At 33.9% G+C, this 23619-nt stretch overlaps 1 protein-coding gene, 1 long non-coding RNA gene and 1 other non-coding gene across 4 annotated transcripts; 1 reads left to right on the top strand and 2 right to left on the bottom strand.

Moving 5' to 3' along the window:
* The first annotated feature begins 15279 nt into the window (after positions 1-15279).
* LOC147520116 (calcium-dependent protein kinase 29-like) lies at positions 15280-18476 on the top strand. Its single transcript, XM_086591573.1, has 8 exons — positions 15280-16233; positions 16356-16499; positions 16908-17060; positions 17242-17357; positions 17503-17670; positions 17759-17886; positions 17996-18095; positions 18193-18476. Exons 1-8 carry the CDS (start codon positions 15549-15551, stop codon positions 18268-18270), a joined length of 1572 nt encoding a protein of 523 aa, XP_086447699.1. The 5' UTR covers positions 15280-15548; the 3' UTR covers positions 18271-18476.
* A 127-nt stretch (positions 18477-18603) lies between these two features.
* Positions 18604-20560, bottom strand: LOC147520114 (uncharacterized). 2 transcript variants are annotated; one of them, XR_015212431.1, is made up of 4 exons: positions 19584-20560; positions 19272-19505; positions 18997-19194; positions 18604-18873 (listed from the first exon to the last, which is right to left on the bottom strand). It is a non-coding gene; the product is annotated as an uncharacterized LOC147520114 (long non-coding RNA). The 2 variants fall into 2 exon arrangements; XR_015212432.1 differs by having other exon boundaries at positions 19272-19393; positions 19584-20554.
* Positions 19712-19784, bottom strand: TRNAK-UUU (transfer RNA lysine (anticodon UUU)). Its single transcript has one exon. It is a non-coding gene; the product is annotated as a tRNA-Lys (tRNA).
* Positions 20561-23619: the final 3059 nt, after the last annotated feature.

The following is a 23619-nucleotide window of genomic DNA, read 5'->3' as shown; positions in this document are numbered from 1 at the left end:
TGCCTAAAATACCCTTGGGGGTAAACACAAATTATTGCAAAAGATATGGCGTTAGTAAACATTTGGTACCTGGTACATTGAACTGGTAATGATGGCAAACATCCTTTTCGGACCCCAAGACTTTAAAAGAAGTAGTGTGGATGGCAAAAAGAAGAAACAGAAAAATGTTCTATCCTGTTATAAAAGATATAGCTCATTACTTTTAGAAGAGTTCCTATGCAATAACAACAAGGAATAGGAAAAGTCAATAAAGCATTTTTGCACCTTGCATTGAAGACCTCTTACAAAACCATCGTGATTACAGAACCGATTTTTTTTTATTTTCCAAAAGTGTACATATTCTGAGAGCGACAATAATGCATTGTCACAAAGAATTACAGTAATGTATGGAAGAGAACTTGCAGACTTATTTGCAAGTTGCATCCGCATATAGCTAAGATCTTAAGCCATATAATGCATTATCAGGAGGAGTAAAACAATGTCTAGAAGATCATTCTTCACAAATATAACTCTAAAAAGAAATATAAATTGATCAAGGAAGAGGTCATTTTAAAACAAAAATTCTTCCGGTTTTTTGGAAAAGATTCTTGACCACATGATGTGATAGATATACATCCATTACGAAGCAAAAAAAAAAGCATGGCGGGTTTGATTATTTAGATTCGCTGAAGCACACCGAGAACACGGAAAAAAGTTGATCTCAGATGAAAGGAAGCTTTGGCATCAACTCACTCTTAAGCTCGATCGGTTCATCGCACTCCCTTTCTTTCAAGTATACATACATACATCACTAATTAGATTTTATTTCATCTATATGGGAATGTTTTGATTGAGCTCTCACACTTTTTTATCAAAGTGTCTCGCCAATTCCTAAAAAGTATATATTATTGAAAAGCTTCAAGACACAAAGGAACTCCGAAGTGAGCCAATACTCTACTCGACTCCACATTCACACCAAATTGAATCATAGTGAGAATGACATTTGTCACACATGTAACTAATGGGTTTTCGAACCAAAGAACCAAGCACCATTAATGGCTGCCAATAGCTTGGTTATACATATTACCTTCAATTTCTTGATGAAGAGGGTCTCTTTATCTTAAAACCGACATTTACTTAAATCTTTACTTTTTTTGCTTTATATAGCACAAATTTTTTTTATTGAGTTACTCAAAACGAAATATAGTTATTGGATTTTTGTATCTTGATTTTTTTCGATGGTGACTTTGTAATATATCGGATGTGATGGAGATATATATTGGTGGTTGTCGATGGTTAAAAGCAAGATGAAGGAGATGAACATTATCCATCGATTTGAAATACCATAGATCCCTCCTTCTCAAAGTCAATTGTTCTTGGCAGCTTGTTTGATGGATGTCTAATAACACTCACATAACAGTAACATACATTTGTGTTTACCCCCGAGGGTATTTTTAGACAATAGAGTAAATATGGATGACAACGGGCCGGGACGGGATGGGGGACTTTTGTGATGATTTAAAATTTGGGGGGTAAACACAAAAGCATGTCATAAAATGGGGGGTTTTCACGAATAAACCCATAATATATCAAGCACATACATGTTCATGCATTAGTTAATATAGACAGTGCATTAGTTAATTCATAGTATACGACTATACGTGTAGACGTAGACACGTAAATATTATTATTAATATTTATAATACACATATTTAATATAATATTATAAAAGATGCATTTAATAACACACATTCACTATTATGCTAAATGTTATATATATTTAGTATAATTTTACACCTAACAAATATAAACTATATATAATAATAATGTTTGGGTTTGTCTTTATTTAGTGTAATATAATACTAAATTCTATATATCAAAATCAAACTAATCGGTTCCGATTTTGGTTCGGGTACCCATCGGTTTTTTACTATTTGGTTATAACGGTTTCGGTTCTTTATCAGGTCGGTTCTTGAAGACCCACTTTAAATGGGTCTAATATTTTAGGACCCATAACCGCTATAAATGGTTCCGGTTCGGGTAATTGGGTACCCATGCACACCCCTACTTGAAACAGTGTTTGAGAAATTTGATAGAAATTTCTAAATTGCAAAAAACAAACAATTTGGTCCCGAAATTGTCAAGAAAAAAAAAATTGGTCCCCAAATTGTCAAAAGGTGTATAGTTTAATACCCTTTTTAATTGTTTTTCGTTCATAATATAGACGTACATATGGTATCTTTACTATGATACAAAAATTCCGTCCCAAGCTACAGTACTAAAATATTAAAATATGTGGCCATCTTTATTTCTTTTTCCTATTCTTTGAATTTTGGGTTCTCGTAAGCTTTTTTAAATAAATGTACCATATAGCTTGGTCATCCGAAATCTAATTGACCATATACCTTTCTGTATAGTGATAAACCACAAAAAGAAAAACTAAGTGTCTAACCTCAAGAATTATTAAGATGTACCATTATAGGAAAAATTGTAAAACTTGACCACATTTTTGCCACGGTTACTCTAAATTAAATGAGATGATTGTTTGTAGATATGACCTCCATGATTATGAGAGCATAACCAAAAACATTGAGTGCTAAATCCTTTGCGAAAATTCTCTTCTGGGTAGGGCCGGCCCTGAATTCCAATAGGCCCTATGCAAAACCTCTTTGAAAATGGGCTTTTGTGTTTATGTGTTTTAGTGGAGTGGGTTTTTGTAATGAATTTATTACCACTGTAGTGGGCTTTTGTACGGAGAATGGGCTCTTGAATTTAGTTTATTTTTAGGGACCTAGGCAAGGGCTTAGGCAGTATAGACCCAGGGCTGGTCATGCTTCTGTGTTAGGGTGTTTACTTAAGGTGTCTATTCGGGATTTTTAGGTCGCGGATCGATTTAGGGAGTGGTCAGGTCTGGATATCGCCCACTCCAACTTTCCCTCAAAAATGATAACTTGTAGTAATAATAGGGTCGTCCTTTGTTGGGCACACCCCAAATCCCAAGCCCAACAACTCAGTCCAATAGAAATAGTCCAATACACCTCACCTAAAAAGGAAAACTGAAAACCGATTACAATCTTTTCTAGCAGGTTACCATCTCTCTCGGGTCTCAACCTAACAAGGGAAACCGCAATTATTTTCTCGAGTTTTCTCTCTCGTTCTCATCTCTAGAGAGAGGTCTGCAATTTGGTGAGAATGCTATTCCCGAGGAAGCAAGGTTAGAGTTTCTGGAGATGTACAACTTGACTCGGTGCAATTACATTGGTGGGCATTACAATAGTAGAATTTGATAATTTGATGGTTTATTTTGGAATTTGATGTGTGTTGATGTATTTTGGAATTTGTTGTATGTTTAAGTGGGATTTGTTTGGTGATTGGAATTTGATGTATGTTCAAGTGGAATTTGACTAGTTGTAAATCAGGAATTTGAAAGTGACCAAAAAACAAATTAAACTTCGCAATAAATTTGGTCCAAACGACCCAATAATGTTGCCTAAGAGAGTCCCCAAATGACCAAGTTTGCATGTCGTCTAAGGCAAAAACCCGAGACACTTGTGGTTTTGAACTTTCAAGGACTTGATTTATTTTTTTACTTTGAAGGGGTTTTATGTGTAAGTGAATGCTACGACATGCTAAGAATTATCAACAACACATTTGATTTCAATTAAAAACATTTTCCATTTTCAATTTCAAAGGACTAGTCACATCATCAAATTCTTCACTTCGAATTGTCATTTCTTTATTTTCCATTGCAACTTCTTCACCTTCCACATCTCCTCTTAATCCCTTTTCATTTTCTCTAATTTCAATCTCTCATTTTCTCTTATCCCATTTCTCTAATTTGTTGTTGAACCTAATCTTCATATTCATGTTCTAAATAGTTGGAGTCTTCCATTTAGTGTTTTGATTGAGTTTGATTAAGATGCATAGAGAAATTTTGTTTGTTGAGTTTTTAATGTAGAGGGTAGTAGGGGTGTGCATAAAACCGATCGAACCGATAAAACCAAACCGATCGGTTTCGGGTCGGTTATGTTTATGAGGCGGTTTGATTTGGTTAAGTATATTTAAAAACCGATAGAGTCCATTTGGTCGTCCGGTTTAGTCCCAAACCTGACCCGAACCAACCCGCTACACACACACATATATACACAGCCCGACTTCTAAAATAACCTTAAATAAGGACATTAAATAAGTACCAAATCTAAAATAACCCACAACTTTACCTACAAAATAATTTAAAATCTAATCTTTTGTGCATATAATCTACTAACCATAAAGAACATCTTTACAAAAATTCAACTCATTTGATATCCTCTAACTTTGATAAAAATTGTTGTCCACTTTTAAAAAAATATCTAATGGTCCAGAAATATCTAGTTTTTACAATCATCTTTTGCCAATGTTAAAAATTGTCAAACAAGTTGAATTTTTGTAGAGATATTATTTGTGGTTAGTAGATCATATGCACAAAAAATTAAGTTTTAAATTATTTTGTAGGTAAAGTTGTGAATTGTTTTAGATTTGATACTTATTTAAGGTCATTTTAAGAGTTGATATATATATATATATATATATATATATATATATATATATATATATATATATATATATATATAATTGATTTAATTTTAAAATATATGAAAACCAGTCGGTTAAACTATAACCCAGTCGGTTCGATTCGGATATCAATTCGGCTGGAAATTAGTTCAGTTTGGTTCGATCAGTATAACATAGCCGGTTCGATTCGATTCCAAAAAAATATAAATCAATAGAGTTGGTTCAGTTATTGGTTTAGATCCAAACCCGACCCGTGCACACCCGGTGTGTGAGAATGAGAAACTTTAAAGAGTTTGGTATTTGTTATTGACAGACCCCATATTGTGTTGGGTAGACTCCAACAAAAAAAACAATTATTACAAGTGTGTCATTGGTCCCAAAAAATTAAAAAAAAAAAAAACAAATATTACAAAGTGTGTCGTTGGTCCCAAAATTGAATTCAAAACCCCAAGCTTAAACGACCCGGCTTAAGCCATTCATTCGCAAACCAAAATGATATGGCCACACCGTTCCATTCGAAGTCCCCAAACGATGGCGATGTCGTTGAACTAAGTCCCAAAACGATGTGGCATCGTCGTTTGGGATTTAGTCAAATCGGCGGTGGCTACACCGTTGAGATCGAATTTTGAAAAATATAAAGTTACGTTTTTTATTTTTGAGACTTCGTCCAAACGGTGTGTTAACACCACCAAGAGGCCATGAAGTCGAACTTTATATTTTTTCAAAGTTCAAATCCCAACCTGTGTGGCCACACCGTTTGGACTAAGTCTCCAACGATATGGCTACACCGTTTGGACTTGGACTAAGTCTCCAACGATATGGCCACACCGTTTGGGATTTGAATTTTGAAAAAATATAAAGTTCTGTTTTTTGGCCTCTTGACCGGTATAGACACACCGTTTGGACTAAGTCCCAAACGATGTGGCCAAGTCGTTGGGGGCTCAGTCCAAACGGTGTGACCACATCGTTGGGGACTCAGTCCAAACGGTGTGACCACATTGTTGGGTTTGCACAATGAACGATCTAGCCGGGTCGTTTAAGCTTGAAGTTTTCGAATTCAATTTTTTGAAACCAATGACACATTTGTAATATTTGTTTTTTTTTTTGGACTTTTTAAGATCAATATCACACTTGTAATAATTATTTTTTTTAGAGTCTTCCCAACACAATATAGAGTCCGACAATAATAGGACTCGAGTTTTTTAGGGTGAAAGGTTATAATAGGTTACCTTCATATAATTGGGGGAGTTCCTAACACAAAAACACAAAACATGTAATAACAAACTTGTAATAATTCTATGTTTTTTTTCGAGTGTGCCCAACACAACATAATATTATATTATTTTTCTAATAAAAATTAGTAGGAGTAGGCCCTTGGTAGAGAATTCTGGATCCGCCAATTAACTATTTCTTATATCTTGTATTTTTTTTTTTTTTTTTTGGTATATCTTGTAAGTTGAGTAATCCGACTACCAAGCTTATAATGAAATTATTTAATTTAGATTACTTAATGATGTTATCCCACTTGCCTAGCTTGCTTGATGATCATGCTACAGTATATTTCCCTACTTTTGGTTGTTTATCGTATCATAGTCTTAGTCTTAAGAGGTTAGAAGATTCATTGCGGGCCCAAAGCTTAAGATTTTCATTTAAAGGTAACAATGTTAGGCCTCTCTTTGGTCATCCAAAAAATTCTAATTAAAGATTAATGGGTTTTATATTAATGCGGACCCATTATATCCATGAAATAAGAGTATAGGACAAGTTTTTCTACTAAAACCTGCACTAGAGTGCAGGTCAAGTGTGCATGCCAAAGAAATATTTACTAGGTATATAAACGTATATAAAGAGGCTTTCTATACTAAGATGAACGAAATGACGTTTGTGTCCTTTGGACAGACAATAACTTTTGCATATAGATAGGGGTATATTTGTAAACTGAAACCACCTTATTTTTTTTTTCACACTTAGGACCCACCATGCCACCAACCAGTTTTGTCCCCTGCTTTTTGGTTTTTCTATTATTTTTTCTCATAGGTCCCACCACTCTTTTATTTTGTTATTTGCTCACGGGGGTGCAAAACACTTGCACACATACTAGTCTTTATATATATATTATTATATTAACAGTTGTGTTTTGCATCAACATTAATTAAGAAAAAAATAGGAGATAAAATAATTTATATATACAAGAGCTCTACCCTCTTCAATCGTACACTCATGCAATTACTAAAAAAAAATATGAGATAAAATATGCAAATATTTATCTTTAAGTGATATATATATATATTATAATTTATATCCTTATGCTTTTTTAACTAAATATAAAAAGTGATATAAATAAATTTAAAACAATTCCATTTTAGAGTTTCTCTCCAATTTTTCCTAAACAATTACTTAAAAACAATCTCATTTTGTTTATGTAATCCAACTTTTCTTAAATTAATCTAATTACTTAAAAAAAAACAATCTCATCTATATTTTATAGCTCTACTCTCTTCAATTGAGAAAAACGTTTCTAGAGTGTCCAAGTGTCATTTAATTAAATGAATTAGGATTTATATATATATCTACCCTCTTTAACAGTTGTAGTTGGCTAATTAAGAAAAAAAAAGTAGGAGATAAAATAGGAAACAAATATTTATCTTTATCCCAGATATATATTATAGCTATGTTGACCATTTTTTTTCTAAATATAAAAAAGGATATAAATAAAGAAACAATTCCATTTAGAGTTTCACATCCTCCAATTTTTCCTAAACACTATATAAACTGAAAAAACAAAAATAAGATCTCCAACTTTTCTTAAATTAAGCTAATTACTTAAAAAAACAATCTCATCGATTCAAACTTTTTTCTAAACAATTGTAATTTTGAGACAAAAACTAAATTAAATTAAAAACAATAATTTCACGGAAAACAATTTTTCTAAAACCCTTTCGATTTGACATTTATGTGATTTAGACATTTATTTAAGGATTCAAAAATGACACAAAATCAAATTCCAATTCCTTAGATATAATTATAGTTATACTATACCCTCAACCAATCTATATTTTTTTCAGATTTTTCTAAACTCTATTACTATTTATAAAAAGTAGGATATAAATAAAGAAAATTCCCATATAAAGTTTTAGAGAGTTATAACTTTTCCTAAACACTATAACTAATTATGAAAAAATAATCCCATCTAGAGTGTCACACATTCTCCAACTTTTCCTAAACAATATAGCTAATTACAAAATATATATATATATTACAAAAAACTAAATTGCTAAAAACAATAGTTTCCACCGAAAACAATTTTCCTAAAACTCTTTCGATTTGTTGCGCCATCCACAATGGGATTTAAACATTTATTCATAGTTAAAGATTCCAAAAATCATAATTCCTGGCTATAATAATTACTTACATATTCCAATTTAAATTTATAATTTTATAAATTTTGAGCATCAAATATAATATATATATATATATATATATATATATATATATATATATATATATATATATATATATATATATATATATATACGCGCCTATCAAATTTCAAAAAAAAAATAATTAACGGAAATTGTTTCGATGCAAAATGCAAAGCATTAAACTAATCTTAAAAAGTAATTAATAGAAATGTAAATATGGATACAACCGCATTAAACTAATCTCAAAGAATAATAATTAACGATAAATTAAAACTTGGATGCAAATACATCAAACTAATATAAAAAAAATAATTGAGAAATCGATCCGATGCAAATGCATTGAACTAACCCTTTAAAGATTAAATTAATGGGAAATCGAAAACCTGGATGCAACCGCATTGAACTAACCTCAAAGAAAAATTAATTATAAATTGGAAACATGATGCAAATCGTGGAACTAATCTTGAATAATTAACGGAAAATCGAAACCGGCCGCGAATTTGATTTGAACTAATCTTAAAAATAAACCGATGCAAATGCATTGAACTAACCTCAAGAAATAATTAATGCGAAATTGGAAACTAGATGCAAATTCATTGAATTAATATCAAACAATAATTAACGGAAAATCGAAACTAGATGCAAATGCAACCTTATCAAATAATTGAAATCAAAAACTGTATGCAAAATGAATTAAACTAATCTCAAATAATTAATTGGAAATCGTAAACTTGATGCAAATGCATTGAAGTCGACCTCAAAAGAACAATTGGTGGAATTGAAAATTGGATGCAAATGTATTGAACTAACTGCAAAGAATAATTAACTAGAAATCGGAAACTAGATGCAACCGCATTGAACTAACCTAAAAAATAATAATAATGGGAATAAAATTAGATTCAACCGCATTGAACTAACCTTAAAATATAAATAACGGAAAATCAGAAACTGGATACAAATGCATTGAACTAACCTCAAAACATAGTTGGATTATATGTTGTGAGAATGTCTCGATAAGTATAGTTTTGCATTTAAAATTGTGTTTATCTTATCCTGTTTCTCAGATGATTGGTAACTTATTGCTATTCAAGTAGCTTCAATATATATGAACTTACTTTAAAAAAATCTCACAAAACTTCAATCAAACTTCTATTATTAAACAACAAAATGAAATTGAAAGGTTTTATCAAACGTGAGTTTTTTTTAATGGAGAGTGAGGTTTTAAACGGTTATAAGAAATTTAGATGAGTGATCAATATAATATTAATATATAATAGTTTCGCATATTTGCAAATATTTTTTAGAATAATTAATATAACAACACCTATTAAAAGTAGATAATCTTTACAGATTTCATATAGTGAGTCATGCATAATTTAAAGAATAATTGGGAACTAGATAATCTTTGATGATCCAACATAGTAAATCAAACATAATTTTTTTTTTTATGTCATGTTTGGGGACACTATAGATAGATCAAGTAGAAGTTGGTATTACACACCACATTGGATAATTAAAAGAAAATCTAAAAACTGGATTCAAATACATAACTAAGCTCAAAAAGTAATTTGGAAATCAAAAACTTTATGCAAATGCAATAAACTAAACTCAAAAAGTAATTAACTAGAAACGTTGGATGCAATTGCATTAAACTAATTTGGAACAACTAACGGAAAAATTAGAAAATGGATGCAAATCTTAAAAAATATTTAATGGGAAATCGTGAAACGGTATGCATTAAACATTAAACAAACCTCAAAAATAATAATTAATGGGAAACCAGAAATTGGATGCAAATGCATTGAACTAAACTCAGAAAATAATTAACATAAAATCAAAAACCAAATGCAACTACATTGAACTAACCTCATAAAATAATTGGTGGGAAATAAGAAACTAAATGCACTGAAATAACCTTAAAGAATAGTTAACGAGAAATCAGAAACCGGATGTACTTGCATCGAACTAACCTTAAAGCATAAATAATAAATTGGATGCAAATGCATTGAACTAACATCAAGAAATAATTAACGGGAAATCAGAAATTGGATACAAATTCATTGAACTAACCTCAAACAATAATTAACTGGAAATCGGGAACTAGATCCAAATGCAATCTTATCAAATAATAAACGAGAAATCAGAAAATGGATGCAAATACATTAAACTAATCTCACAGAATAATTAACCGGAAATCAGAAACTTGATGCAAATGCATTGAATTGACCTCAAAGAACAATTAATATGAAATTGAAAATTGGATGTAGATGTATTGAACTAACCACAAATAATAATTAATGAGAAATCGGAAACTGGATGCAACTGCATTGAACTAACCTAAAAAAATAAATAACGGGAATCGAAAATTGGATGCAATTGCATTCAACTAACCTCAAAATATAAATAACGGAAAATCAGAAACTGAATGCAGATGTATTGAACTAATCTCAAAGAATAATTAACGGAAGATTGGAACCTTGATGCAAATGCATTGAACTAATCTCAAAGACTAATTAATTAAACATAAAAAATTGGATGCAACTGTACTAAATTAACCTTAATGAATAACAAACGGGAAATTATAAAGTGGATGCAATTGCATTGGAAAATCGAAAACTTGATGCAAGAGGTGAAAGATGAACTAACCTCAAAGAATAATTAATGAGAAATTGAAACCGAATGCAATGTACTACATTGAACTAACTTCAAAGAATAATTAATGGAAAATCATAAACTTAATGCAAATGTATTGAACTAATAACCCCTAAAACATGTTTGTATTATAAGTAAGAGGGAATAAATGTCTCGACAAATATAGTTTTTCATTTTAAGTAGTATTTATCATAATTTTTTTATTATGATTAAGAATGTCATGCTATTCAAGTAGCTTCAATATTATCTTCGTCACATTAGACATTCTCACAAAATTTTAATCAAACTTCTATTATTAAACCTAACAACAAAAAGAAGTCAATGAGTTTTATCAAGGTTTGATGCTTCATTTTTATAGAGAGTGGTGCAAGAAATTTGAATGACTGATTAATATAATTTTCATATCTCATAGCTATGCATAATTGCTAATATTTTTTACAATAATTTAATATAACGGCATCCGTTCGTAGGACGGGTTCGAAAGCTAGTTATATTAACAGTTGTGTTTTGCATCAACAATAACCTCAAACAAGTCGTACACTCATGCAATTACCAAAAAAAAAAAGCCATACACTCATGCATATATAAGTATATAACAAGTGTGCATTTCAAATGAATTATGTTAACAGTTACAGTCGCATCAACAATTACCTAAAACAAGTTGTATATGTAATCATTAATCAACTTCCATTGGAGTACAGTCCAGGCCAAGTATATATTTCAAATGAATTATGTTAACAGTTGTAGTTGCGTAATTAGTATGTCTGTTAATCAGTCCATGCTGCTGTTGACCATTTTCAGTTAAAATTAGTATAAAAGTTGTCCCAACGGAAAAAAGAATAAAAATAAGAAGGCTGTAGAATTTAAAGCTTAAAACTTTCGATTCAAATTCTTGGTAGTTTGACACTTTGGCATCACATTTGACATTTCACAGTTGGATTGACAAAAATCAAATCTCAAAATAATACACAATGTATCATTTTCAGATTTTAGAACTTCCCATTTATAAAAATTTCTGGTCTGATTTATTTTCTAATAATTAGATGGAGAACAGGATTAACAATTTTAATTATATGATTTATATGAAATACTGGATTGCGCCTGTGGGCTTAACAGGGTATCCGGTTTGTAAGTTGAGCACTTGCGTACTGAAAAATGGTACGCGCCTATCTAGTGCTTCTTGATGCTCGATTTGTTGCAATGTTTGAGATACACGAAAGGCGGCCTTAGGATGTAAATGGGGCGGGTTTGCCTTCCCCATCTCAGATTTCAATTGAGTCCTGTTACTGCCACTCCTATTTGTGTTGGGCAGACTCTGAGTTGGGCCGGGTCCCCTGCATACAACCTGTAACAATACACCCCCAACCAAAAACACTTAAATGGGCAATCACCCTTTATCTCCAATAAACTCGAAACAGTCCTGGAAAGAACAATTTGGGGGGATTCTTGGGACTTACACCGTTTTGGAGTAAGTTCAAAAATGATATGGCCACACCGTTTGGATTAAGTCCCTCCATGGTTTGTGGTCACACCGTTTAAAGACCCCATTAGGAAAAACAAACCCTTTATGTTTTTTCCAAGTTTAAATCCCAAACGATATGGCCAACACCGTTTGGGACTTACCCAAACGGTGTGACCACAAACGTAAGTTTTTTTCTAAGTCCAAATCCCAAATGACATGAACATCGTTTTGGGTGTGACTGCATGTGTTTTGGTGTTTTTATATCCTCGTTTAGGCGTGTTCGAATTTTCTCATTCTTGCTACGCATATTTTGTTTAATGTTAGTGTTATGATATAATTTTTTTATATGATTTAAAGTTTAGGATGGTCAGGTTGAAAAGATTGCAAGAACAAGTGAAATTCACGTTGGTTTCTGCCCAACACAAAACAACTTTTGCCGAAAATGATTTGTAATAATTGTTTTTTTTTTTGGAAGGGCCTAACAATATTGGTCCCAAGTAATTTAATACCTTTCAATTTCATTCCCCCTACCCATCCGATCCCCACTTGAGAGGCAGTCAAGGATTCCCCGTACCCGCCCCACTCTCCATTAACCAACTTAAAAATAAAATCTTTATTTATATTCACCTAAATTAACTATTTTTCGTCTATATATCAAAGACACTTCATGAATTTAGCATTAGCCTAGTAGAAAGATGATTATGGTTTCAAGAATGAGGTCATAAGTTTGAATTTCACTCTTGCACCATTTTAACAAATATATATATAATCAAGTGAGCGGTAGAGAACGTTTGAGTTGGGTTTGGAAAGTTGGGCAAACCTCTCTCTCTCTCCCTACTTTTCCTCAGCCGACCTCTTCCCCGTTCACACCTACTGCTCCCCCCTCACTTGATTATCTTCTTTCTCTCAAATTGCGGGCAAAACTCATGTCTCTCTCTTTTCCACTCTTTCTCTGCTCATGCCCCCACTGCATATTAAATACTAAATACTTTAATGAAAAATTTCCTATCCCCTCCTGGAAAGAGGTGGGGATTCTCTATACCCATCTCCATCTCCATCTCCATCTCCATTTAGCACCCTCCATACCCACCCCATTAGGATCTTTATGGAGCCCTCCATACCACTACTTTGTTATGTTTGCAACACAATGTCAGGCCAAGCAAGAAGTTTCTCACTGCCGAAAATCATTTTCAAGGGCAGAAAAGTTAGCATTTTGATCAGTTAAAATTTCTTAAAGGTCGTTGCTAAATGCTGCTATGCTGGAAACAGTCACTCTCCTGGGTGGGATGACCACAATGGCTAGTGTACGGCACTATGGCATTGGCATACAGAAAAGAGTGCGTGGGACGATCAGAAATTCAGAATGCTTCACTTTTGTGTACAAGTGCACAAAACGTGTCATGGTACGAGAGTGTTTTAATGTTTCGTTATCTAATCTAGGAACCATGGCATGTGTTGCATGTTACACCGGCTTATGTCACCATTTTTCATCGTTTTATCAAGAGTTTATTCGATTTTGGCCCCATTTTTAATAGGGTATTATCAAGGGTTCATTTTTGGCCCTAGTTATGTCAATTGACTGAGTCAATTTTAACGGTACAATATGTTTTGCTCTTCATAATTTTAAAATGGCCTAAATACCCCTCACATGTGCCACACGTTGTTTTTTTTTTAAACAAAACAAAATAACACGTGTCGAAATCTTATAGTTGGCATCCATGGGTCATTAGCTACTAGCCGTTTGAGCTTTGAATGTTGCTCCCATAGTCTTTTAATGGAGGAGGGGCTAAAAGCTTAAAAGTTTTGTTAAAATAGAGGCCAAAAATAAAAATATATTTAAATGGGTTTTTTTTTAAATATACTAAAATCCCACAATCCAATAGACTTCATCATAGTGTTCACTTTGCAAAATAGAACCCTAATTGGATATAACCCCTAATTTGTTACGTGTAATTAGGGCCTATTTATGTTCAATAATATACACAATATAATTCTAATTTGACAAAAGCCCCTATTTGTGTACATGTAATTGGGGCCAATTTATGTACAATATGCACAATAGAAGTCTAATTTGACAAAAACCCCAATTTATATAGTATAATTTTGGCCAATTTATATTCAATTTGACAAATAAATTATAATTGGAAAAAAAAAACCCCAAATTTTGTAAGTAACCTTAAACCCTAATTGTTAGGGTAATTGTTAATTAGTCATTTTAGTACCCTAATTATAAACTAACTCCTTCTTGACTTCTTGTGATATGTAAAAACTAACATCCAAGCCGTCAATTTTTTAATTTAGATGGTCATTTAAATCGAAATCAACAAAATGAAATTGTACTGGAATTCAAAATCGAAATAAATCAAAACTGATATTTACAAATTCCATATGCAAGTCACATGAAGGGTAAAATTGTCATTCTAAAAATATGATATGTTACAGTTAAAGTTGACTCAGTCAACTAACAGAATTGGAACCAAAAATGAATTAAGCAATTTATAGGAGCCAAATGCTGAATATCCTATTAAAAGTGGGACCAAAATCGAATAAACCCTTTTATCAATCATCTTAGTATAGAAAGCCTATTTGCAAATGTTTTTATGTCTTATTTCCTTTTCCATAATGAACAGTGTCGCAGTGATAGTTGTAAACATACTATTTTCTCTTCTAAAATGTATCTCTTGCTGCTCTATAAAGTGAATACAACAAAACTCTGATCACCAAGCCACCAAAAAAGAAATACTTCATTATGCCTTCGTTTATAAATAACCTTTGAAGCTTTCTAGGGAGCATTTACTTAGTAAAGGAGTGGATGTTAGTCAAAGAATCCTGTCTATTTATTTTTCACTTTTTTCTTTTCTTCTTTCTCTCTCACTAATAAACACGTAGAGAGTATGTATTTTATGCTTTATAGTGCTTCCTTTTGGGCTTTTGGATCAGATAAGCCCTCTAGTAGGCGCAACTATTACTGCACCTGTGCGCGTCTGCATTTCATTTCAGTGGAAGTATGTGAGAATGATCTGTTGATCGAAACGTGCGTAGTTGGTTTGAGTTTATTTTAGATTTTAATTTTAGTGGTCTCTCTGTTCCTAATTCTTCAAGTTTAAGTGACAATGCTACCCATGGAATGTTTAATATTGAACATCCTATGCAGATGGGTTTTTTGGGAAAACTCTTTTAAAGCGCGAAGCTGACAACAAGTTTGGAATCAGAAAACCAGGACAAACATTGTAACAACACCTTTATCCGTTTTTATGTTCTAGCTACTCTAAGAAAGCGAAGTTATCTTTTTCAATATAAAAAGGTGATCATGAACTGTGAGAAGAACAATCCAAGTGGACAAAGCACAAAATTAAAAACAAAGCAAGAAATCAATACCCTTCTATCTCTTACACCTTCAAATACTCTCTACAACAAAATCAAACAAACTCATTAGAGGAAGAACAAACAAAAACTTCAAAGCCAGCCAATCTCTTCAAATGGGTATTTGCTTCACTAGAACTCATGAAATCCCAATATCATCTTCTCCAGATCAATCTCCACCTCACCATTACCAACCAAAACCGCAAATGTACCCAACAGCACCACCTCCACCACTACCAAAACCAACTTTCATTTCAACTACTTTTACTAAAACCCCGTCATCTGCACAGATTGGACCTATTTTAGGAATCGCAATGTGTGATTTGAGCTCCATTTATGTTCTACAAAAAGAACTCGGTAGAGGGCAGTTTGGGATTACTTATCTTTGCACCGAAAGGACGACTGGATTGAAGTATGCGTGTAAATCAATATCGAAGAGGAAGCTTTTAAACAAGAAGGATATTGAGGATGTTAGGAGAGAGGTATTGATCCTCCAGCATCTTACAGGACAGCCCAACATTGTGGAATTTAAAGGGGCTTATGAGGATAAACAGAGTGTTCATTTGGTTATGGAATTATGTTCGGGTGGAGAACTTTTTGATAAGATTACCGCAAAGGGGAGTTATTCGGAGAGGGCTGCGGCTACAATCTTCCGACAAGTAGTTAATGTAGTCCATGTGTGTCATTTCATGGGAGTGATGCATAGGGACTTGAAGCCTGAAAATTTCTTGCTAGTGAACCGGGGTGAGGATTCTCCTCTTAAGGCCACCGATTTTGGACTCTCAGTGTTCATTGAAGAAGGTTAGTTTCTATCAAGCTGTGTTTGGCATTGCAAAATCTAGAATAACTTACGATATGTTGAATGAGATAATTGACGTACGTATCTTTTTATGCTGACTGTTCGTTTCAAAATGATTGTCCAGGCAAAGTTTATCGTGACATTGTAGGAAGTGCTTATTATGTGGCACCTGAGGTATTGGGTCGGAGCTACGGGAAGGAAATAGATGTATGGAGTGCCGGGGTAATTTTATATATTCTCTTGAGTGGTGTACCTCCATTTTGGGCCGGTGAGATGCAAACTGCTACTGTCTAATCCTGCTTGTTCACTAGACTCATAATTTGAGAGAACTGTTTAGTGGTCTAAAACCTGAAAAAGTGGCATATCCAGTAAAAACAAGAAAGGAATGGAGATCAGAGATGAAATAGTGATAGAAGTATGCATGATTTAAATCTTGCACGCACCAAATTGTGTGTGGAAAGAGAAGAAGGAATTGCTAGCATGCCTCTGTCAGCGTTTTTCTGAAGTAGACTATTTAAACCACACCTCTTACATTTTGCACACTGCAGTGTTTTTGCTTGAACCAAGCACTGCCTCAGTTTAGTTAGTCTCATGTCTCAGTTGCTGAAATCAATGCTCACATAACAATATTCTGATCTGTTTTACTGTGACACTTAAATGAATGAACTGAACGCAGAGACAGAAAAGGGTATATTTGATGCCATCTTAGAAGGTAAGATTGACCTCAGAAGCGCACCTTGGCCTTCTATATCTGACGCTGCGAAGGATCTTGTAAAGAAGATGCTAACATGGGACCCTAAGAAACGGATTAATGCTGCCCAAGCCCTTGGTGAGTAATCACACTTCCAAATTTGAATCTTACAGTTAACTATTAGTAAGTTTATCCCTTTAGCCCTCTTGAATTATTCAGTGACTCAAAAGCGCAACAATTTCAAGCAATTCCTATAAATAAGTTCTTGATTACCACAACCATCAGAATAACTTTGTCATATATACTGCATATGAATCAGCACATCCATGGATGAAGGGAGATGGTGAAGCCTCTGACAAGCCAATTGACAGTGCTGTTCTAATCAGGATGAAGCAGTTCAGAGCAATGAACAAGCTAAAGAAACTTGCTTTAAAGGTGAGTCCATTTCTTTCATCAAATTGGAAAATCTGTGGTGTGTCCTTTGGTACCTTCCTCTTTCTGTTTCCAAGATCCATGCAGACATGCATGTTTGTGTCTTACATTATCTGTTTTGTCTTAATTATGTGTCTGTTGTTTAAAGGTCATGGCTCAGAGTATGACTGACGAAGAAATTAAGGGGTTACAACAAATGTTCAACAACATGGACACTGATCGAAGTGGTACTATTACATTAGAGGAGCTGAAGGTTGGACTTTCTAGACTGGGATCAAAACTTACAGAATCTGAAATCAAGCAGCTAATGGATGCCGTAAGTCACTCCGATCCCTGGAGTCCTAGACTGACTTTTATAGTAGATAAGCATAATCATGCGTTTAATGTTTGAGTGGTTTCTTCAGGCCGATGTTGACAAAAATGGAAGTATTGATTACATTGAGTTCATCACTGCTACTATGCATCGGCATAGGCTAGAGAAAGAAGAGAATTTGTACAAAACCTTTCAGTACTTCGACAAAGATGGGAGTGGGTTAGTTTCTGTTTATTCCCTCTCCTTTTTTTTCCCCGATAAACCTGTTTACTCCCTCTTAAGAAACTTGGTTGTGTACTTGTCATTGTTTTGTTTTTGTCATCAAAAGGTTTATCACAAGAGATGAACTGAAACACGCCATGAGTGAGTACGGAATGGGAGATGAAGCGACAATAGATGAAGTTATTAGAGATGTCGACACTGATAATGTGAGTTCCATTGTTATCAATTTATTCTTGTTTTTCCTTGCATTACCAACTCAATGAGTTGAATTCAAAGTTCTCTTACATGAATTCCTTTTTGTAGGATGGTAAAATCAATTATGAGGAGTTTGTTGCGATGATGAAAAAGGGGATTCATGATTCTGATGAAAAACAAAGATGAATGTATGTAAACAAAGAAATGAGAAGCTTCTCCCATTCAGCAGAACATTTTTATGCACTCTAAATATATGGATGGTGTTTGGTTGGGATGTCTGACAAATGTTGTTTTGGTGGAGAATAATGATATGACCTGCTCTTTTTGGCTTTAGTTTTAGATTGTACAATTTCAAACATCTTATGAAACTGTTGTATACTTATTGTTTACAATCTTATATTGTCTGTCTTACTTTTGAAGAAGATAATAGAAACCATAAACTGGACGTACATGCAAGCTCAAACTGGACGTACATGCAAGCTCAAAAAGGAAAACAGAAAGGCTTAGAAACTAAGAAACTATTAACCTGAAGTAACACTTCACCAAAAAGATACACCTACCATTTTCACTCAATCATCAATAAACGAAACATAAACCTGTAGCAAATGATACACACCTTCCATTTCTCCATGTCATCACAATCAGAAAGTACCTGGATAAAAAGACCAGCCGGCAGCATCAAACGCAAGAAAATTTATCATGCACTACCTTGTTCCAGCTGAATTTCGTTCCCCATAACTTCAACAAACATAAAATTTAGCTATTTGGGTTGGGCTGGATAACTGTAGACTAAAAATTGCAACAAACAGAAATAAAAAGAGAATTCCCATTAAACAACAGCCAGGAATCAGAAACAGAACACTCGAACGGAATAATAGAAGAACAATGAAAAATTGATAGCAAGACCCTTACATGAACTGCGAAAAACAACAACTGATGGTTGCTGGCCTATCTGCTGCATAGCAGGGACAGCTGGTGCACTCTGGCTTCCGGATGACAACTAAGGCTGTCCAGCTGAAGGAATAGCATGTGTATTCATTTGTGATATTGGTTGGTACTGAGTTGAAACATTGATGTAAATTGGAGCTCACCATAAGAAGATGGTGCAAACTACATGAGTCCAATCACAATAAATGAGAGATTAGAATTCATTCAACACTCTTCAGTAAACAACATCTGATACATACACATTAACACGAACTCATACAGTAAATGAGGAAGGATGCCTGTTTGATTTTGTGATGGAGGACCATGACCTGTTGGCCAGATCTCAGAAGCATCTGTTGCAGCGGCTTAGAAAAGTGGAGCTCTGACCAGAATTTATTCCAGCATTTGGCACAGACGTACATTGCCCAACAAGGAAATATTGTTATTATCCAATTAGAATAAATTGCTCTGTTGTTGCGCAATAGCAAGTGGAACTATAATAAATGAAAACCTCATGCATCAAAAGGGCAAAAAAAAAAAATCCAAAGAGACCAAGCGAAAGATGTACATACCTGTGTAGACATAGAAGGCCCACAATTTTGAGAGCCGGCAGAATGGCAGAGACCCAAGAAGAGAAACAAGCAAATTTTAATCATATTTCTTCTTTTTCATTTATAGATCAAGGAACAAAGGAATAAAATGCCGTCTGTGGGAATCAAACCCACGACCACATGGTTAAAAGACATGCGCTCTACCAGCTGAGCTAAGACGGCTGGTTTCAGTCATACTATAAAAACAAAGTCCTAAAAAAAACACAGTAGTAACTCGTACAACTGATGGAATAATCTACTAACTGATTCCTAGAAGACACTCGGTTTCCAGACATTCCTACATCGAAGGCAAAGAGCAAAGACGGAAAAATGACAAAACACAAGAAACTCATGGAAGAAGTAGGCAATCAGACGAATGAACTGGTGGAATCTAAGGACCAAGACCATAATGAGAAAAAACCTAGATCCTTTGAATGTCTACTGACATTGATTATACGTTCAGAACATCAGATTACTGCCAGAAGGAAAAAACACAAAACTAGACAAGTTATAACTTCGAAACAATCGAAATCTTCATTACATCGAAAAGGCTATTTCAAAATAAAAATGCTAAATATCCTAGAGATTTAAGAAAACATGCATGCAATGTATCAAAGTGGAACATTACTAATAAACACACCATCCTCAAGAACTAAGCTGCTTTGTTTGCAAAATCGCATTAGGAAAACTCTTCACTACAAAGTGAGATGTGCACACAGGCACTCTTCCATGATATCAAATACACCCTTCCTGTAAACATTTTGTAATACTCTGGAAAACAGAATACATAAATAAAAAACGAGTAAAACCATAAAAAATAAGGCAGTAGCTCTGAAATATTGTTTTAGATAAAGAGCCGTAAACTAAAACTAACGTACGTAGAATTGAACATACGCGGTTATTGACCATTGCAGAAACCTAGGCTTTATTTATTATATCTTAATTCGACTTTCGAACACGAGATTTAGGTGATGGTTTATAAATACACAGAAACGTTCATTGAAATTTAAAGCAGAACAATGAAGAATTTGGCCTATTATGCTCACTGGACTACTGTAGCCTGGAGCTATGTATAGAAGTAAAAAAGTCAGTAACAATTGCGTAATTAAGAAGTAAATCAGGTAGTCAAAGTAAATAGTCACCACGCCGCGTGAAAGTAAATTGTACCACGTGAGAATTAGTTTGCATTTCCAATCACAATCACTATTGAGGGAAATTGACAATTTTCACAGTTTTTTTTTTTTGGGAAAAACTCGTCACTAAGTGAAAAAGTCGATCACTTGTCACTAAGTGAAAATGAGAGTAGCAGTTGCCTACCGAGAAAGTAGTTGAGTTGTGAACTTTAGACGGGATGTTCGATTCCGTCTGATTATAAAACACATCGGACGGAATTAAATATCCCATCTCGATATATATATATATATATATATTCCATATGGAATCAAGCATTCTGTCCGAAGTCCTAACGTATTGGAAGATATAGAATATACTCATGTTGATTTCTTTCCATATGTAGATTATATGATTTTGTATTGTAGGAAAGTGTAATCTCTATGAATCAATAAATCTGGCTATTGTCTATGGTACTTTCATTTTGCGGACCATATATTGTGTTAGGCGGACCAAAAACTAAAACACTTATTACAAATGTGTCATTGAATTAAAAGTTGTTTTTGTGTTGGGGACCCAAACCAAAGTGAATTTGACTTGTTGCAACCTTTTTCAACCCTTCTCTTTTTTATTTCTTCCACCATAAAAATCATAAACCCCTAAACCCTTAAACCCTAACACTAAACACTAATGGAAGAGCCCAACCCCATTTTAGAACATGAAGATGGCGAAGAAAATGTAATGCATCATGACCCCATTCAAGAAGAAAATATAGAACAAGTTCCAAGTGACCCCATTCAAAAAGAGAATGTAGAACAAGTTCAAAGTGAAGAAAATAGAGGAATGGATGATGATGCATTTAATAAGAATAAAGTAAATATAAATTAAACGTAATTATGAATGTAGTAATTATACATGTAATAATTATGCATGTAGAAATTATTGATGTGTACAGTGATTATACATGTAATAATTATGCATGTAGTAATTATGCATGTAATAATTTTGCATGTAGGAATTATTAATGTAATACGGTGATTATACATGTAATAATTATGCATGTAGGAATTATTGATATTATGCGGTGATTATACATGTAATAATTATGCATGTAGTAATTAAACGACGCTAGGTCGTTTGTATTTCACACCAAGCGGTCGTCACACCGTCCCGGATTTTTGCGGTCCAAAATGATGTGGCCATGTCGTTTGGGATTTGAATTTGGAAAAAGCGATTTATCTGTTTTTGCGACTTGAACGGTGTGGCCACAACGTTTGAAGTTAGTCACAAAGCGACATGGCACACCAACACCGTTTGGACTAGGTCCAAAGCGGTGTGGCCATGTCGTTTGAGATTTGAACTTGGAAAAATATGACTTGCTATTTTTTTGGCATTTGAAGACGGTGTGGCCACACCGTTTGGACTTAGTCTCAAGCGGTGTGGCCATGTCGTTAATAATTAGTCTCAAGCGACATGGCCACACCGTTTGAGACTAAGTCCAAACGGTGTGGCCATGTAGTTTGAGATTTGAACTTGGCAAAAAAAATTCTCTGTTTTTTTGGCATTTGGACGGTGTAGCCACACCGTTTGGACTTAGTCTCGAACGGTGTGGCCATGTCGTTTGAAACTAGTACTTGGAAAAATATGACTTGCTGTTTTTTTGGCATTTGGACGGTGTGGCCACACCGTTTGGACTTAGTCTCAAACGGTGTGGCCCAATGGCCCAAATGCCAAAACATACATACAAGGGGTCTGGAGTCCATCAAAGATAGAGAAGTCTGCTGCTACATGATCTCATGCAAGGATTCGATCAACATAGACAGTGTCATTGATTGGCTTATCAAACACTCAAAAACGGCAAAATGATCATTGGTGTAATCTTTATATGGTGCGTATTGTATTTGTTTGGAAAATTTATTTAATTCTAGAAATGAAACAGTTCTAAGAATGCTTGAGAGTTTTGCAATCGATGGTATATACTTTTTATATTCCGGTTGACATATTGTATATCGAACACAACAACGACTAGAGATATGAACGAGATGTAGCATTTAAAAGCAAAACACTTGAAACCCAACATTGTCGGCAATGTTGGCTTTCCCAACATCAGTCAAGGTGCAAAATCGACCGGGTAGATTGAATATAGCCATGAATGCTATAGAGCAAAAAAGAGCGACAACGGTTATAGAATTTGTTGTGTTTTGAGCGGCTTCTCTATGCGGTTTCCGTAGCTCTTTTGGCAATACCGGACATTCTTTTGTGGGTCTTTGCATTTACGTATAAGCTGTGAATGCACCTCATGCTTTATATCACTAAATTCTTTTCGGTTCCATTGCCTCATACCTAGCATGCTTCGCGACCAAGCCTCAACCGGACCTTCCTTAATCTCCATATTGGAGTTTATCCGCCAAATCCATTGCGGTTTCATTCGATGATTAATAGCATTGGCGTCAACGGATACAAAGCTCGATTAGAAGGTTCACAATCTGTAAGCAAAATATTTTATTGGTATGGATGGTAGTTTAATTGAGTCACCAACTTTCCTTTGAATGAGTTCAAATTTCGAAAAAATGATGGGGTCATCGAGCAAAATAGTATTTGTCTTTTATGTATGCTAATGAAGCTCACAATCAATCACTAAATATTCATGGAGATAATTGACTCCCATCATATGTGCTTCTTCCAGTACTAAAGGAAACAAAAGAATAACTAAAGAAAAAAATGGCTCGCATAAACGTGAATCGTTGATTAGTTGGATGATTGGATCTTGGTTGTTCAGATGCACATTAATCAAATCACATCTTAACTGAAGAAGCAAGCTTACGAGTTGTTTAAATTTTAAAATATGTGTGTGAAACAGAGAGAAACAGAGTGTGTGAAAGAAAGAGGATATTTGTGGCTAAGTTAA

The sequence above is a fragment of the Coptis chinensis genome, chromosome 2, assembly GCF_015680905.1.
Source record: "Coptis chinensis isolate HL-2020 chromosome 2, ASM1568090v1, whole genome shotgun sequence".
Taxonomy (NCBI): Eukaryota; Viridiplantae; Streptophyta; class Magnoliopsida; order Ranunculales; family Ranunculaceae; genus Coptis; species Coptis chinensis.
This window is presented reverse-complemented; position numbering and strand designations above follow the sequence as displayed.

What these genes read in the sequence shown, in the direction of transcription:
- LOC147520116 (XM_086591573.1), top strand. Translation starts at nt 15,549, where the DNA reads ATGGGTATTTGCTTCACTAGAACTCATGAAATCCCAATATCATCTTCT. An exon ending in TAATGCTGCCCAAGCCCTTG is followed by an intron (nt 17,061 to 17,241) that starts GTGAGTAATCAC and finishes CATATGAATCAG; the next exon opens with CACATCCATGGATGAAGGGA. An exon ending in GAGATGTCGACACTGATAAT is followed by an intron (nt 18,096 to 18,192) that starts GTGAGTTCCATT and finishes TCCTTTTTGTAG; the next exon opens with GATGGTAAAATCAATTATGA.